The sequence below is a fragment of the Penaeus vannamei genome, chromosome 20 (assembly GCF_042767895.1).
Source record: "Penaeus vannamei isolate JL-2024 chromosome 20, ASM4276789v1, whole genome shotgun sequence".
Classification (NCBI taxonomy): Eukaryota; Metazoa; Arthropoda; class Malacostraca; order Decapoda; family Penaeidae; genus Penaeus; species Penaeus vannamei.
Genome location: NC_091568.1, coordinates 27,350,136 through 27,365,135, shown reverse-complemented (window position 1 = coordinate 27,365,135; position 15,000 = coordinate 27,350,136). Strand labels below are relative to the sequence as shown.

At 34.9% G+C, this 15,000-nt stretch overlaps 2 protein-coding genes across 48 annotated transcripts in view; one reads left to right on the top strand and one right to left on the bottom strand.

The window, feature by feature from the left end:
- Window positions 1-13,018, top strand: part of LOC113827451 (LIM and calponin homology domains-containing protein 1) — a 78,226-nt gene extending 65,208 nt beyond the window's left edge. For 22 of the 42 annotated variants that reach the window (XM_070135265.1, XM_070135264.1, XM_070135276.1 and 19 more), the window contains 14 exons: window positions 1,951-2,112; window positions 2,340-2,453; window positions 2,695-2,865; window positions 4,541-4,675; window positions 6,171-6,273; window positions 6,480-6,586; window positions 6,742-6,927; window positions 8,769-9,191; window positions 9,839-10,419; window positions 10,617-10,836; window positions 11,000-11,394; window positions 11,550-11,782; window positions 11,978-12,142; window positions 12,311-13,018. In XM_070135265.1, the coding sequence (XP_069991366.1) occupies window positions 1,951-2,112; window positions 2,340-2,453; window positions 2,695-2,865; window positions 4,541-4,675; window positions 6,171-6,273; window positions 6,480-6,586; window positions 6,742-6,927; window positions 8,769-9,191; window positions 9,839-10,419; window positions 10,617-10,836; window positions 11,000-11,394; window positions 11,550-11,782; window positions 11,978-12,142; window positions 12,311-12,333 (3,018 nt within the window). In that variant the 3' untranslated portion in view covers window positions 12,334-13,018. The remainder of the gene's footprint in view (window positions 1-1,950; window positions 2,113-2,339; window positions 2,454-2,694; window positions 2,866-4,540; window positions 4,676-6,170; window positions 6,274-6,479; window positions 6,587-6,741; window positions 6,928-8,768; window positions 9,192-9,838; window positions 10,420-10,616; window positions 10,837-10,999; window positions 11,395-11,549; window positions 11,783-11,977; window positions 12,143-12,310) is intronic. The other 20 variants (XM_070135300.1, XM_070135296.1, XM_070135299.1 and 17 more) reach the window with 6 other exon arrangements.
- A 90-nt stretch (window positions 13,019-13,108) lies between these two features.
- The window catches only part of LOC113827452 (uncharacterized), a 26,662-nt gene continuing 24,770 nt past the window's right edge, over window positions 13,109-15,000 (bottom strand). For all 6 annotated transcript variants that reach the window (XM_070135310.1, XM_027380335.2, XM_070135309.1 and 3 more), the window contains exon 31: window positions 13,109-15,000. This exon is cut by the window's right edge and continues 86 nt beyond it. The gene's annotated coding sequence lies outside the window, so the exon portion shown is untranslated.

Below are 15,000 nucleotides of genomic sequence, written 5' to 3'. Positions count from 1 at the left end.
TCAGAAGTTCTGTGTGTGTGACTTTGCGTTGATGAGAATTGCCTTTGATACATTTGAGCTGTGTGAATTAGAGTTGATTTAGAATAGAGTGTGTTTCATAACATATTAATTAATAGAACTGTACATCATTTTAATACATGACATTTTAAAGCCATAGATCGTAAATATCGTAAATGTTCTAAAATGGGCCTAAGTAACAACTTTCATCTAATATTCTTAAACAAATCATTCACGAACACCGACCTCATCCGTGTTCTTAAATTTCTAAGAAATGAAATTGGGCATAACTGAACTGGAGTACATACAAAGAAACAATTACCAGTTACAAAGAAACTTGGCACATCTTCAGTATGATTCGGCTTCAAGCATCGTTCACTGGGCTGTGTTGATGGTTCTTGTATGTCCTCAAAAGGGAATCTTGGCCTGTCCGCTCCTAATTCTATGTTAAGGACCAGTACTGATTATGGCAAATTTGGGTCTAAGATGTGCTGTCGAATTGAAATAGTCTACCTTTGCTTAACTAATGATTTTGTGTAGCATAGAAACATTTAATCAACAAAGGACAATATTTTATTGATTTGGGAATATTGCCAATTTTTTTTTTTTTATCTACATTTAACTGCATGAACATTTAGTTATTAAAGCTTATATGTGATGCTTCACCTGTATATATGTATATGTATATATATATATATATATATATATATATATATATATATATATATATATATATATATATATATATATATGTATGTATGTATGTATGTATGTATATATATATATATATATATATATATATATATATATATATATATATATATATATATATATATATATATATGTATATATGTATATGTATATGTTTATATGTTTATATGTATATATATATATGTATATATATATATATATATATATATATATATATATATATATTTATATATATATGTATATATATATATATATATATTTTTTTTTTTATATACACATACATAAAATAAATATATACGCATATATATAAACATATATATAAACATATAACACATATATAAACATATATATAAACTTATTTATAAACACACACACACACACACACACACACACACACACACACACACACACACACACACACACACACACACACACACACACACACACACACACACACACACACACACACACACACACATATATATATATATATATATATATATATATATTTATATATATATATATATATATATATATATATATATACATAAACATTCATACATGCATACATACATACATACATACATACATACATACATACATACATACATACATACATACATACATACATACATACATACATACATACATACATACATACATACATACATACGTATGAACAATCAAACGCACACTCACACAAAAATGAACACGCACGCATACACGCACCCCCCCCCCCACACACACACACACTATGTATACATGATTTATATCTACAGTGGCTTTCTTAAAAGAATAATGTAGATAATGCTATATATGTTTTGTGTGAATTATTAATCATAAGAGCAACAGACTGTTGCCTAAGCTTTTATATGTAATACGTCTGGCTGCAGATTTGCAACCAAGTATAAGGCTGCTTGAAACAAATTTTATTTTGTCTCTTGCTCTTTTTTCTCAAGAGTATTGGCTTATTTGCTTTGGCTGCTTTATGCTTTTGCCTTTCAACATTTTGTTTCATATTATTTTTTTTGTTTTGTCTTTTTGAATTACATTTATTTTGAGGTCTTTTCTTTATTCTTTTTAATACTCCAAAAGTATAGCTCATGATGCTTTTTAGTCCCTTGCCTTTCTTTCTCATTAATCATACGAAATTAATCTTTCTTTGCTATAGAAAACATGTAAGGCTCCCTTTGTTTCTTGTTTTGTTGCCATACATTATTTCAAATAATCAATTCCTCGCAGGTGAATGCCCAGGTCTTTGAGATTGCCTCAAAGCTAGAGGAAACTCCTCTCTTGGGCTCACCCACCCTCAGAGACCCCTCCGTTCCCCTGCCAGAGCCCCCCGTGCAGGAGCAAGACTCCTTCGAAGGAGCTAAACCCTATACTGATGAAGATATTAATGAGGTGTGTTTGTCCTTTGTGTTTTTTGTTTTTGTTCATACATTTGCTGTTTATTTGTTCTTTGTACTGTCTGTGATTATTGTTTCATGTTATTTTATTTCTTTGGGATATGCATTAGCTTATGTTGTTTCTAATATTATTTGTTTTGTGGAAGTAAAGTCATTTTTGTTTATTTTCTGATTGAGTGTTTATTTTTGTGCACTGCTTATATTGTTTGGAATTTTGAACAGGTTATCAGTGATTATGAACAAGTTGGCAGTGTTTATGAAGAAGCTTCTGAGCATGTTGAAAATATATATGAGAATATCACAGAGGAGCCTGTGTATGAAAACATATATGAAAAGGTAAAATGATTTGTCCAATAGGCTCTTTGTAAAGCATGCTTTTTTAATTACGGGGTAGACGTAATATATTCCTTAAATAAATATACTTGCTACGACTTCTCTCCAAAAAGGTAATACAGATATTGTTATCAGATATTATTAAAAGCATTTCTAAATGCATGCAAGATAATATGAGTAATTATGTACAACTTCCTTCTCTGAGGGTAAATAACTTCATACTGAATCCTGAATGTGTGCTCAGGTTGGTGATGAAATCCAGGGCGAGATTGAGGAGCCTGTAAATGAACCTCACTACCAGACCCTAGAGGAGGTAAGGGAGGAAGTTAGTGCAAACGTAGAGCCAGCACCAGCTCCACCATCGCCTCCTCAACAGGTTGCATCAAAGCCACCACCTGTCATTGAGCCTCCGGAGGTAGGAGTCAAAAAAGGGTCTCCATTTACCTGCAGTTAATGGCTGAATTATCTTTATGATTTGATGAGTGGAATCAAGCCATGATTGTCGAATGTGGTAAAATCTAAAATCTCAAAAGTAATTTTGATTTTTATTGCATTTGCTGATAATTTATTTTAGTAGTCAGTGATATAAATATGATGATATTGTGATCTTATTGAGTAAAGAATGAAACATTTTGAAAAAGAAAATATCATCAGCTGCAAGCTGGCATGCAGATTCAAAGCTGCTTTATTAGTTGTTAACAGATTTTTATGCTTTTAACACAACTAACCTAATAAATAGAAGATAGAAAATGATCCAGTATGAAGCTGTGTATCTGTAGTTCTAGTATTGTATGGAAGGTGTAATACATGCTGGAAAACAATATTCAGCAGAGAAATATGCCTTACTTATCTCATTTAGTTAGCTTTGTTACTTGTTCCTGCGACTAAAACAACTGACAGAAGACCAATTTATTCTTTTCTTTAAGGGATTTTGTGCATGATGATTGGGGAGTTTCAGCACATGTTTTCTTAAACATAATATCATGGATGTGGGGATTTCATATACTAATATTTAGCATAAGAAAAGAAGAATTCATGTACCTGTGGAAAACCAACTATGATATTATGTTTATGGGAAGTGTCTGAAGTAGATTTTTCAAATCAAGTATGAATAAGTGGGCATAGCAAAGATTATTTTAGGTGCTGGTGTATTTAAATTTAGCAAATGCATGCAAAAGGGGAATGAAGGAAGGTGAAACGAGGTAGCAAATATAGTGCTTGTGCGCATCGACTCTGTCTGAGACTACCAGATCTTATCCAGCCATGATGAGACGAGCCCCAAATTGTATTGTGAAATCTGATACATAAACAGATAGGCAGTTTAATGGATGCAATGTGTTTTTGTGGAGCAACTAATGGCTTTAGATATAGATACAGACTTTAAAAAAAATAACTTGACAATGCTAAATACTAACCACTTTGTCAAAATTAACATGCAAGATGTGATTTGATTTCCATGTTTCTTTCTTGTTTATTAATATTTATGAATGTGAGAAATAACAATGCTTAATTTCCATGCTAGAATAATAATAGCATGCAATTTTAAAGACGATAAAATCTGGAGTAATACTCCTTGTATGAATAGTAATTGAACATCTCTCAATAGAATAAGCTCTTCTCATGTGAAATTCTGAAATAGGGACTGATTGAAGAATAGTAGCAAAGATTTTTAACTGCATTGGACAAAGAATAAGTGTTTATGATCATAAATCTCATAATGTTCTGGTCTTTAGATATTTTGTAAAAGTAAATATTTATTAATTCTATCATAAGTAATAGTACAAATTTTGACTGATACAAATGTAGGATGAAGAGCCTTCAATGAATAATGAATATAATTAACTTATGCAGTTAAGTTTCATAATGGACTGGGTTCTGTGTCTCCAGCAAATCTCAAGTCAGAAAAAATATATACATATGTATAAACAAAGTAATATATAATTCTTATAATGCGTCAACATTGAGACAAAAAAAAAGAAGAAAAATACGAAGAGAGAAAGAAAGAAAAAAAGGATAAGATTGGTGTCACAGGATCAGGTGTTGAGTGCTAATGCATGACTGGTTTTGGCACTGTGCCGTGGGTTACTCAGGTGCTAGACGTGACGTGGACGGACGGCCCCTCCCAGGCGGCCCCACCCTGCGTGCCCCCTCCCCCCCCTCCCCCTGATGACGATTCTGACGACGATGCATCAGATCAGCCACAGGGTCTACCAGAGCAGGCGGAGGTGGGTACTGCACTTTGGTCGAGAACGTACTTTTAACACAACCGTTGAGAAAAACAGAGAAATTGATTTATTACAGGATATGATTACACATTTTTTTCCTTGACTTCACTTTTAAACACTTTTCTAAAAACACTTTATATGTCTATAAATATAAAATTCTTTCTATATGCACATACAAAGCACTCCTTTCTTTAGGCTCAGAGCCGAGAGACTTGAATTATATCTTTTCCGTACTTCTAAATCTGGTTTCCTATTAGAGCCTTCCAAAAATCTTGTTAATTCCTTTTTGTTTGAGATTTTACTATGCTTTTATTTACCTAATTGATAAGCAACTCCGTTAAACATTGCAATTTTTTCTCATGTTTTTTTTTTTTTTTTTTTTGCCTTGGAAATTCAATCTCTTTATATTCTTCTGTATCTTTCTTTCTTTATCTCTGATAGACATGGAAAAAGGTAAAGATACTCATTTATTTTATTTATTTATTTTTTTGTGTAGTATGTGTCTCCTAAAAAAAGTGTAGTATAATATAAGCAGTCATAATGAAAGTACTGAAGTTCAAAAGTAATTAAATTTTGTAGGATAAATTTGCTATTTTTTGAGTGCTAAATAGATCAGATGGACACCTTAATCACAAGTAGGTAAAATTGAAGTAATAACAGCACCCTAAAATAAGATACATGAATAATTTTCATGAAGTAGTTTGTCAACCCTTTAAAAGATGAATTCCTTTCACATAAATTGAGTTTGTCATAAAGCTTATTATATGATGAAGGATACTTAGCTGAGTGGAGATCTTCATGATTAAAAAAAATCAATTTTGGGATCAGTAAGTAAGAAGACATATTAAGCTCATGGAAATATATTGACTCATGTCAGGATATGGAAACAGAATGGACATACTTTCCAGTTGAAACTATTTTTATTTCAGCATATCTTTGTTGAGGTTTTTCTTTTTTCCTTGCAAAAGTTTCAAGTAACAGTGTTATAGAAATGCAGTAAACTTGTGTTGAAATTATTAGGGTAGAAGTATATATCCCAAGCACTAGTAATAGTCCAGGGAAATTGCATGCCACAAAATATGTTGCATTCTTAAGGTCAGTACAGTTATCCAAGTTGAATAGAAAGAATGTTTGTAATGTAGATTCTAGTGCAGAGTTGTAGCAGTATTTTGCTGAGTACTGTTAATTTTACTGGTAATAATGGTGTTGTGCTCTTAAAAACTTGTAGATTTTGTCATGCATTTAAGTAATAATAATTTACTCTCAATCATTTGAAATTTTGATATGTTAAGAAGAGTTGAAATGACAACTCAGAATTTGAAACTACCAGACAAGGGAAAGGGACATGAAATAGATGGTGTTGTGTTTAGTAAAAAAAAAAATAATAATAATAAGTAAAATAAAACAGGAAAAAGAAGTTGGAATTATAATTGATCACTGAACTAGATGTGAATGAAAAAGACAGACATTACTATAATTTACTGGATGTATATAGGATGAGCCTTTTACCCGGGAGAACTCAACCCGCCGCATCAAGAAGGAACTCTGGAGGAGGAGGTCAGACTTCTTGGGCACATCCTCACAATATATTGAAGAAGGTAAGCCATGGCACTACAGGTTGTGATCTGTTCATGCACCTGTTTTACGTAAAAAGTGTGATATATCCCATTCTTAAACATTTTTGCACCTGAACTTGTGTTCTCAAAAGATACAGACTTATGTAAATGACTCATCACATGCAAATTAAGAGTAGTCATTAGCTACAGCCATAGAATTCTAATGCTAGTTTTCATCCTCTTAACAGAACCAACTGTTAAGCCTCCCCCAGACCTCAGTGAGCTTCTGAGGCAGGAGCGTGAGGCAGAACGCATCATGGCTGAGTCGCAGCGTGCCAGGACTCCCATCCAAGAGGTACCTTTTGATACTCATAGACTGAATATACTGTACATGTGTTAAGATTCCTTAGGAAAATCCTGATTTATTATTTTTTTTCATCGTAGCTTTTAACTAAAAGGAGTACCATGCAAATGACCACTGAAATTGATAATGTTCAATTCTTTAAACAGACACTAAGCAAAGCAGAAATTGCTCGCCGTGAGAAGGAAATAATTGAAAGTCTGGAGCGCTCAGAGCAGCTGAAACAGCAGCAGCAGCAGCAACAATTGCAGTATACTTGGCAAGATCACATGGCAGAGGAAACAACAATGACAGAGGAACAAAAGCAATTAAGCGAACACTTAGAATACCAGGTGGTAAGTTGTCAAAGTTTATTATGGAAGAAGTTGTTTTTCATAGGTATATAGCATTAGATGAGTAATCACATTTGTGTGTTTGATAGTACCTCATGACTTAGCAGTATATTTTAAAATTAAATCATCATTTGATTTAATTATGTATTGAACAAGAGTAATTGCATGACAGGTTTTCAGAAGAAACCAGTAAGAACAAATTACTTATGATTTGCTGTAATCTAGATATACATTGTTACTTACTGTATTCTCTATTTAACTTGTTAATATATAGAGCATAATGTAAGTAAATACTTAATTAAATTCAATATTATTTATTTGTATTTTATCAACTAAATATCATTTTGTTTTAAAATAATAGTTAGATTTTACATTTTTGAAAACTGGAGGACATAACTTATATCCCTAGAAGTATACTTAGCATTAACATTCCAGAAGCCTTCTTTTTTACATGAATGAACTGGAATTAGCATGGACTTCAGAATAGCAATAAGTGTGTGTTACAGTGAAAATCCAGTTCATGTAGAATGTATATGTAGTATATGTAGTTTCCTTGAATAATGAATGCCTTTCTCATATTCATTTTACAGTTGATGAGTGTAGACAGGGATTCCTGTCCACAGGGCTTTAATTCAGTTCCTCCACCTCCTCCATCACCTGTCGCTAACCCCACTCATCCTTGTTCTAGCTTAGCAGCTTGCATGCCCTCTCATAGTGACTTGTTTACTCTGTCTCCACTTCCTGAGGGAGATGAGGTATCAGGCAGTGCCTCTCCCCACAGGGGGATTTGTTCCTCCCCTCCTCCCCTGCCTATTGCACCCCCTGAATGTGGTGTCCCCAGTCTGACACCAATCCCTGAGGGTGAAGAAATGGCAACACCTTCAACTACCATCTCAGAAAAGAGCACCCCAACTTCTGATGTTGTTACCCCTTCTCCCTCCTCCCCTCTTCCCAAAATCTCTGCTTGTGCATCAGCAAAGTCTGCATCCCCAGAGAGTGTCCCTTGCACTGATTCTCCATGCATAATGTCCCCAGAATTGACTATTACACCTTCCCAGGACATTGCTCCTATATCATCATCTTCTGCCCCCACAGTACATGTTAGCACTAATGAATCTGTAGATCAGACTGCCCCAACCCTCTCAAGTGTCAGTGATCCAATTTACACGAGTTACAGTTCTGTAACTTCCACAACATATAGTTTAGTGGATCCTAATTTACAGACTGATGTAAATATTCAGCAACCTTCTGAGTCCTCTCCTTCAGTAGATGAGAAAGAAGGGGCTGATGTTTTACAGCATTCTGATAGTGTATCATGTGATTCTATTATTGCAAATGATACTTTTGAATCAGTGCTTGAAGCTTCTTTATCAGAACCCTGTAGCACATCACCACAGTCAGTAGCAAATTCAACTATTTCTCATGCACATCCAGATGCAGAACCATCACCATCATCACCAAATTCTGATTTGAATTCTCCAGGCTTGTTAGATCCTTCTGGGAAACCCACAGCACCTGACACCCAGCACATTACTGAGCCTGTGAATTCAGACTCCCAAATAGTTTCAAGTGTGCCTACAGTTTCAGCACTGATAAGTGAGACAAAATCTGAAAAGAGCTATAAGGAAAAAACTGTTAGATTTAATATAGATGATGAGTGTAAACTGTGTGACAGTGATAGCTCTGATGATTCATTACCTCTTCCAAGTGAGCTTGATTCAGATGCATCCATTGACAGTAAAGAAACTGCAGACACTGTAATCACAGACACACAAATAAAATGTGAGGAAGAGCATGTAGAAAACCATTCAAATATCACCTCTTCTACCCTATCTCCTTCCCAGGCCCAGACTGAGTCAACGTCCTCAGAATCGGATATAGACATCCAGGTTGCCACGAATGTCCCAGTAACCTCTGCTAACATCCCCACAACCTCTCAATCTGTTATGGACTCTAAAGAACTGGAGACCATGGAAACAAGTTCTCAAAGTCCAGATGAAACTTTTGAAGCCCTTCCCATTTCCTCTAAAGACACTGTTGACAGTGTGGAAACAAAAGCAGAAATGCTTGAAACCCATGTCATTGAGCCAAATACTACTGTTGCTAAAGTTCTTCCAACTCAAACCCAAATGGAAGTTGAAGCAGAAAATAATGTGCAACCTGAATCTAGCCAGCAGTACACAGATCTCTTGGAGTCCCACTACAGTACTCTGGACTACAGTAGCGACTCAGTTGCTTCAACTGGCTCACATCCTGACCCGTATAAGGTGAACACCCAGGGACTGATAGGCACAAGAGGAAACAGTAGAATACCTAAAAATAATCCTTTCTAGTTTGTTTCAAGAGACCCTTGTATGATTTTTGATAGAATTTATTTTGATTAAGGTTTCTTTAGACTTGTCATTAAAGAAATGAAAATCAGAAGGAAACAACTAAGTTTTCCACATAATCCCTTGATATGTATGGTAATAAACAACCTGAAATTCTCAGTTCATCTATAGTAGAACTGTTTTTATACTTTTTCAGCATGTAAGATTTTTTTTCAAAATTGTTTAATCCTCTCACCGACTGATTTTCTTATCATGGACCTTTGGGAAAGCATGATTATTGTTTGCTCTTGTGCTAGACTTACAATGCACTTTATGGGTTATTGTGATTGACAAAAGTAATTACGAAATCTTCTGATTCTCCTACATTATCTAATTCTCTTTTGTTGTATGGGAATGATTATATAAAGCTGACTGATTCTCTTGGTGGTGGGTCAAAATTAATTTTCAAAATCTATTAATGAACTATAATATATTTCCAATTTTATTCAAGTGTTAATTTCATATTAACATAAGAAACAAAGCAGGTATGATTTACAGGTAAGAATATTTGTATTGTTACTAACTTGCTAATGTACATCCCCTAGAAATTGGCTGAACTGGAGGAAGAAATGATGAGGCATGACCAGGACATGCTTCAACGGGCAGGCAAGCTGGCACCAGCCTCAACAATCAGCAATGATGCCCAGCCTGCCCACATTCCTCCCCCTACCATGTATGCCTCCCAAGAAGGAGCACCTGTGCCCTCACCACAGGCACCTCAAACAGCTGAAAACAATAACTACAGCAATTACCAGCCACCAGCACCACAGCTTCCCATCCAGGAGTTCTACACAGCCCCCACATATGAGCCAACACCACCCAGCAGCCTGGCACCAGCTGAGGGAGTGGCCAGCCCAGGACAGAAAGCTGTGTCTCCACCTACCGGGTCACCCTCTCAGTATAGCACACTGGCCTCTCCCCACCCATTCACCCGGTCTCACTCCCAGTCCAGCATTGGGGCTCCGCCCATTCACCCTCCTCTTCAGGGTATTAGGTCGTCCCCCACAGGCTCTCCCCGTGATCCCGCTCCAGAGCCCCTCCCCAGGAAGAAGAAGTTACCACCGCCTCCTCCCAGCAAGCCCCACCAAATTTCTGGAGATTCTACAGAACGTTCTGAAGCAATAAGGTAATGTCTGATGACATTTTCAATATAGAATTCATTTTCGTCTTAACACGAAAGGTGTATCACCATATTTTAACGTATAAAAAACAAAAAACATGATACAATTTTACAATCTAAGCTGTTGTAAGGTACAAATGAATGATTGTAGTGTCTTCATAGCCAATATTTAGATCAATATAGAATGAAATACATATTTCCAGATTGAGCCGAATGCCCACAAGCAACCCCAACAGTGTCTCACCACAGCCACAGGAAATCCAAGGAGAGGCTGTATCCCCATCAGGTCAGCAGATGTCCAAACAGACTCTCCTAGCGCTCTCTGCCATCCCGAAGCCTCGGCTCACAGATAATGAAAGCTGGATCACCAAGAAGAAACCAGAGTCGCAAAGAAGAGATTACAGTAAACATTGGCTTCACCAGGCAAGTTATTCTATTTCTTTTAGGTATAAGCAGCTTTAAAATATTTAAAGTAAAGAAATTGCCTTTAAATTTAATTGTCAAGAGACTGACTGCAAGATGGAAAATGTTATGTATATTTGAATATATTATAACCTGTGTAATAATTGAAAATTCAACCTTACAGGAGGCAGAACAGAGAAGACTGGAACAGCAAGACAGAGTCAACCGCCAGCAGCAGGCACGTGCCCCAGCCCCAAAGACTCTGCCACCTCAGTCAGTCTCCCCACAGCAGCCACCTCACCCACAGACCACCAGCTACCTTCCTACTTACCCACCTCAGAATGCAAGTCCTACTTACTCCAGCTACCCTCAAGCCCTCAAGAATCCATCACCAATCCAGAGCAATAATAACAACAACAACAACAACATGTGGAGAAATCAAGCCACTACATATCAGCCACACATGCCCACCCAGGCACCCAATGGCGACAAAGCTCTTCCTGACTCCATTATCCATAACATAACACAGAGAGTCAATAATAAAAACAGCAAGAATACTTACTCCAATACTAATGGAAGGTAAGAATTCATATAATTTTTCATTATATAATTAGTTTATCTATGAAACATCTCATATTTTATGAAGGATATTAAGAGTTGAAGTATAATTATCCACCAGATGATGATTCGTTATCAAAAAACATGAATTAAATATGTGACAATTATCTTTGCAGACTAGGAAACACCTACGGCAATAACAACTACCGTGATGAGAACTATCATGACTACATGAATGCTGATGCTCTAAGTGCTCCTTCCACCCACACTCCCCTCTACCAGTCTGGCATGGGGCCAAGCCAGCAGCCTCCATTCAACTCTCAGTCGCAGGACCATTCGAGTGGACAAGATCAGAGGCTGCTCAGTGTCTCGGGGAAAAAGAAGTGTTCGCATTGCTCAGAGGAACTGGGTATGTTATTTTTCTGTGTATACAATCTGTTGTTGGGCAGTCTTACTTATATATATATGTATAGTATCAAAAGTGTTGTTGAATGCAATAATGTTTATTATTGCTATTATTGTAATGAGGTATTAGTAAAGTTTACCAATGAACAAAATGTTCTCTACACCTGAGTTTTAAATCAATTTGTCCTTATTCTTACAGGTCGAGGAGCTGCCATGATCATTGAAAGTTTGCGACTCTTCTATCATATTCCTTGCTTCAAGTGTTGTGTGTGTGGCATACAATTAGGCAATGGGTCAGCAGGTGCTGATGTGCGAGTACGCAATCACAAGCTGCACTGCCATAACTGTTACTCAAATGATGAAGGTTTGTGTGGCCAGTTTCTGTAGTCCTTACTTGTTCATTTGATTGAACATATTTTATATTACTCTTTTAATTATTGTTATTATTTTTGTTCTTAACAATTGGTTTAGGATGATAATACTGATAAATATCAATTTCTGTCATTCATAACAAACCTTTCTGCTTTCACAGGAATGAAATTCAGCAAGGTATAGTTCTGAGCTAGGAAAAAAAAGGAAATAAAGAAAAGAAAAGCAAAGTTGTCTCTGGTGCCAAAACTTTGGTTCATGTCATGAGTCCAGTACTTCAAGACATGTCTCAAGGAACTATATTATATGGATTACATTAGTTTGTTTTTTTGTGTGTATTTTAATTTAGGTGATTCATAGTTTAGTAACAATTGTATAGTTTTATCCCCATTTTTTTATCATATGTTTGCTAATATCTATTTTTTTTTCTTTTGTTTTATTATTTTTTAATGTTATGTACAATTGTGTTAATATAACAACCAGACTGTGTTGATGTGTATATGAAAGGTGAAAATCTGTAGATCCTGTGAATGGTTGAGACTTAGTAAGATCTAGTTCCAGATAGATCTTGTAAAAGTTTATTAAGGCTTTTTGTTGATACATAGTTATATGTAGGCAGCTAGAAATTCTACTTAATTTATAAAAAAGAACAATTTGCACAATCAAATGAATATTATGTTAAACATTAATAACTTGTAAATTATATATTGTAAATATTAGTTTAGTCATAAAACAGTCATTATGAGTAGGAAGAATAACTGCCAGGTGATTTTTTTTTTACAAATTAATAATTATTATAACTGAAGGGTTCTTTATAAATGAATCTTGTATATTGATTATGTAAGCTTGTAATTAAAGCAAGTACTTTTCAGTGAATTCTTTCCCTTTCATTTATTACAAAACTCGAAGACCTCCATTAGCTTCATTATTGAAACGTGATCTGTGGAAATTATTTATTAAATACACTAATGCTCTCAAATATATTTCTTGCAACAGTTTCTACATGTCATAGTACTTTGGAAAGAGATATTATCTTTCTACAGTGATATCAATCTATGTTGTATCAAAAGATAAAAAACTAAAGACATGTCCTTTGTAAAAATATGGCACAAGACAGACACACAACTGTATCTTTATATCATTATATATGTATATATATTTTTTATATCAAAACTAAATAGTAAAATCTTTACACTACATCACTTTGTATGAAAATATGGCACTAAATATTAAATTGGCAGTAAAATTATTCAACAACCTCCCCTGTATTGCCTCATACAATCCCAAAATTAACAATAACGTGTCTTTTTGATAAAACATGCATAATACAAATATATATATTCATATAAACAATCTAGTTGGTTCTAGCTATTTGATACTTGAAAGTTAGTGGCACACAATACAGTATTAAATTAAGCATATAATAAACTTTGATATACTTAATGTACTTTGTATGTATTCTAGGAATTTTATATAAAATAATATTCATAAGATTAACATATATCCTGAAAAAATATTGATAAAAGTATCTTGAAATTACTTTAGTGTCTATTACATTCCGTATATTAAACTAACTTCTAAAAGCGTTTTAAGCAGGGAGCGTTTGGGCAAGAATTCTTGCCGATAGTCCAAGCGCTGTACCGTTCCTTGCTTAAAACACTTTCCAAGGCAGGCAGGCCCTGTTCAGTGATGCCAGACATGTGGAAGTGTCTTTTCATAAAGTACAAAGCATAACAGTCCTTGATGAGCATAGAAATGTCAAAAGAACACACAAAATATACATACTTGGGTTTCAAAAGCAATATTCCCACCAACAATCTTGGAAAGAGATAACCTATGCACAAGTCGAGGGTGGAGTTTATTTCACTGGCGGTTGGTAACAGTTTGAGCGCGCAATTCAAAACAACTGACAAGCTAGCGCCGCATCAAGATGGCAGAGTAAATCTACCCAAACATCTTAACAAAGCGCAATATTTTCTCCTATATTCATATAAAGTGCCTCTAAAACAATGACACACTTCCCATTGACAGCCCTTTCATTCTGACGCATTATCGAAACAAATGAATATTCCTGAGTTAAAATATAGGCCTACCCATTCCCATATATCCGATTTTATGAGGTTAAATATAACAATCATCGAATGCAATATCAACAGAAGAATGTTGCTAGAATTCCTCAGACTTTTTTCACTTGAAATATTCTTGAAATATTTCATAGAATAGCAGATATATTCTTGATTTAGAGAGACGATGAGTTTAACAATAACAAGTAAATTGTTCGTCTTATAATAATTTATTATTTATAATTAAAACACTTTTTATTCCCATAATCTCCATTATCTACTTTCGTTTTCAGTTAATTTCAATTTCTTTGAATAAGATTTTAAGAAAATTACAGAATCAGATACCGTGAAAAATATATTTATATGATAAGATATTAAGCCGAGTTCCTGGCCAATGCCTGCATTCGAAGGATCGTGACCGGTACATTACGCGACCGACGCTGTTGCCATGGTGACGGTACACAGCTAGACCTAGCAAGCACAAGTCTAGCCATCTATGGAGGTCGCTTGAGAAAGCAAGCGAAATGCTTGAGTTAGCAAGAAAAACACTTGAGATTTCAGGCAAGAACTTTCCCTGCTTAAAACGCCTTAAAACTAAAGGAAACAATCAACTACAAATGTAAACAGATTTCTAGTAAGTATTCTGGATATAAATTTCAAGCTAAATCAGAAATCATACAACCCATAAAATCAATAGAACTTTCAAAAATAACAATAACCTTTTTCAGCAAGCCCATATTACAAACAAATAAAGACATTCCATACCTCAAATGCAATTTGTAAATACTCT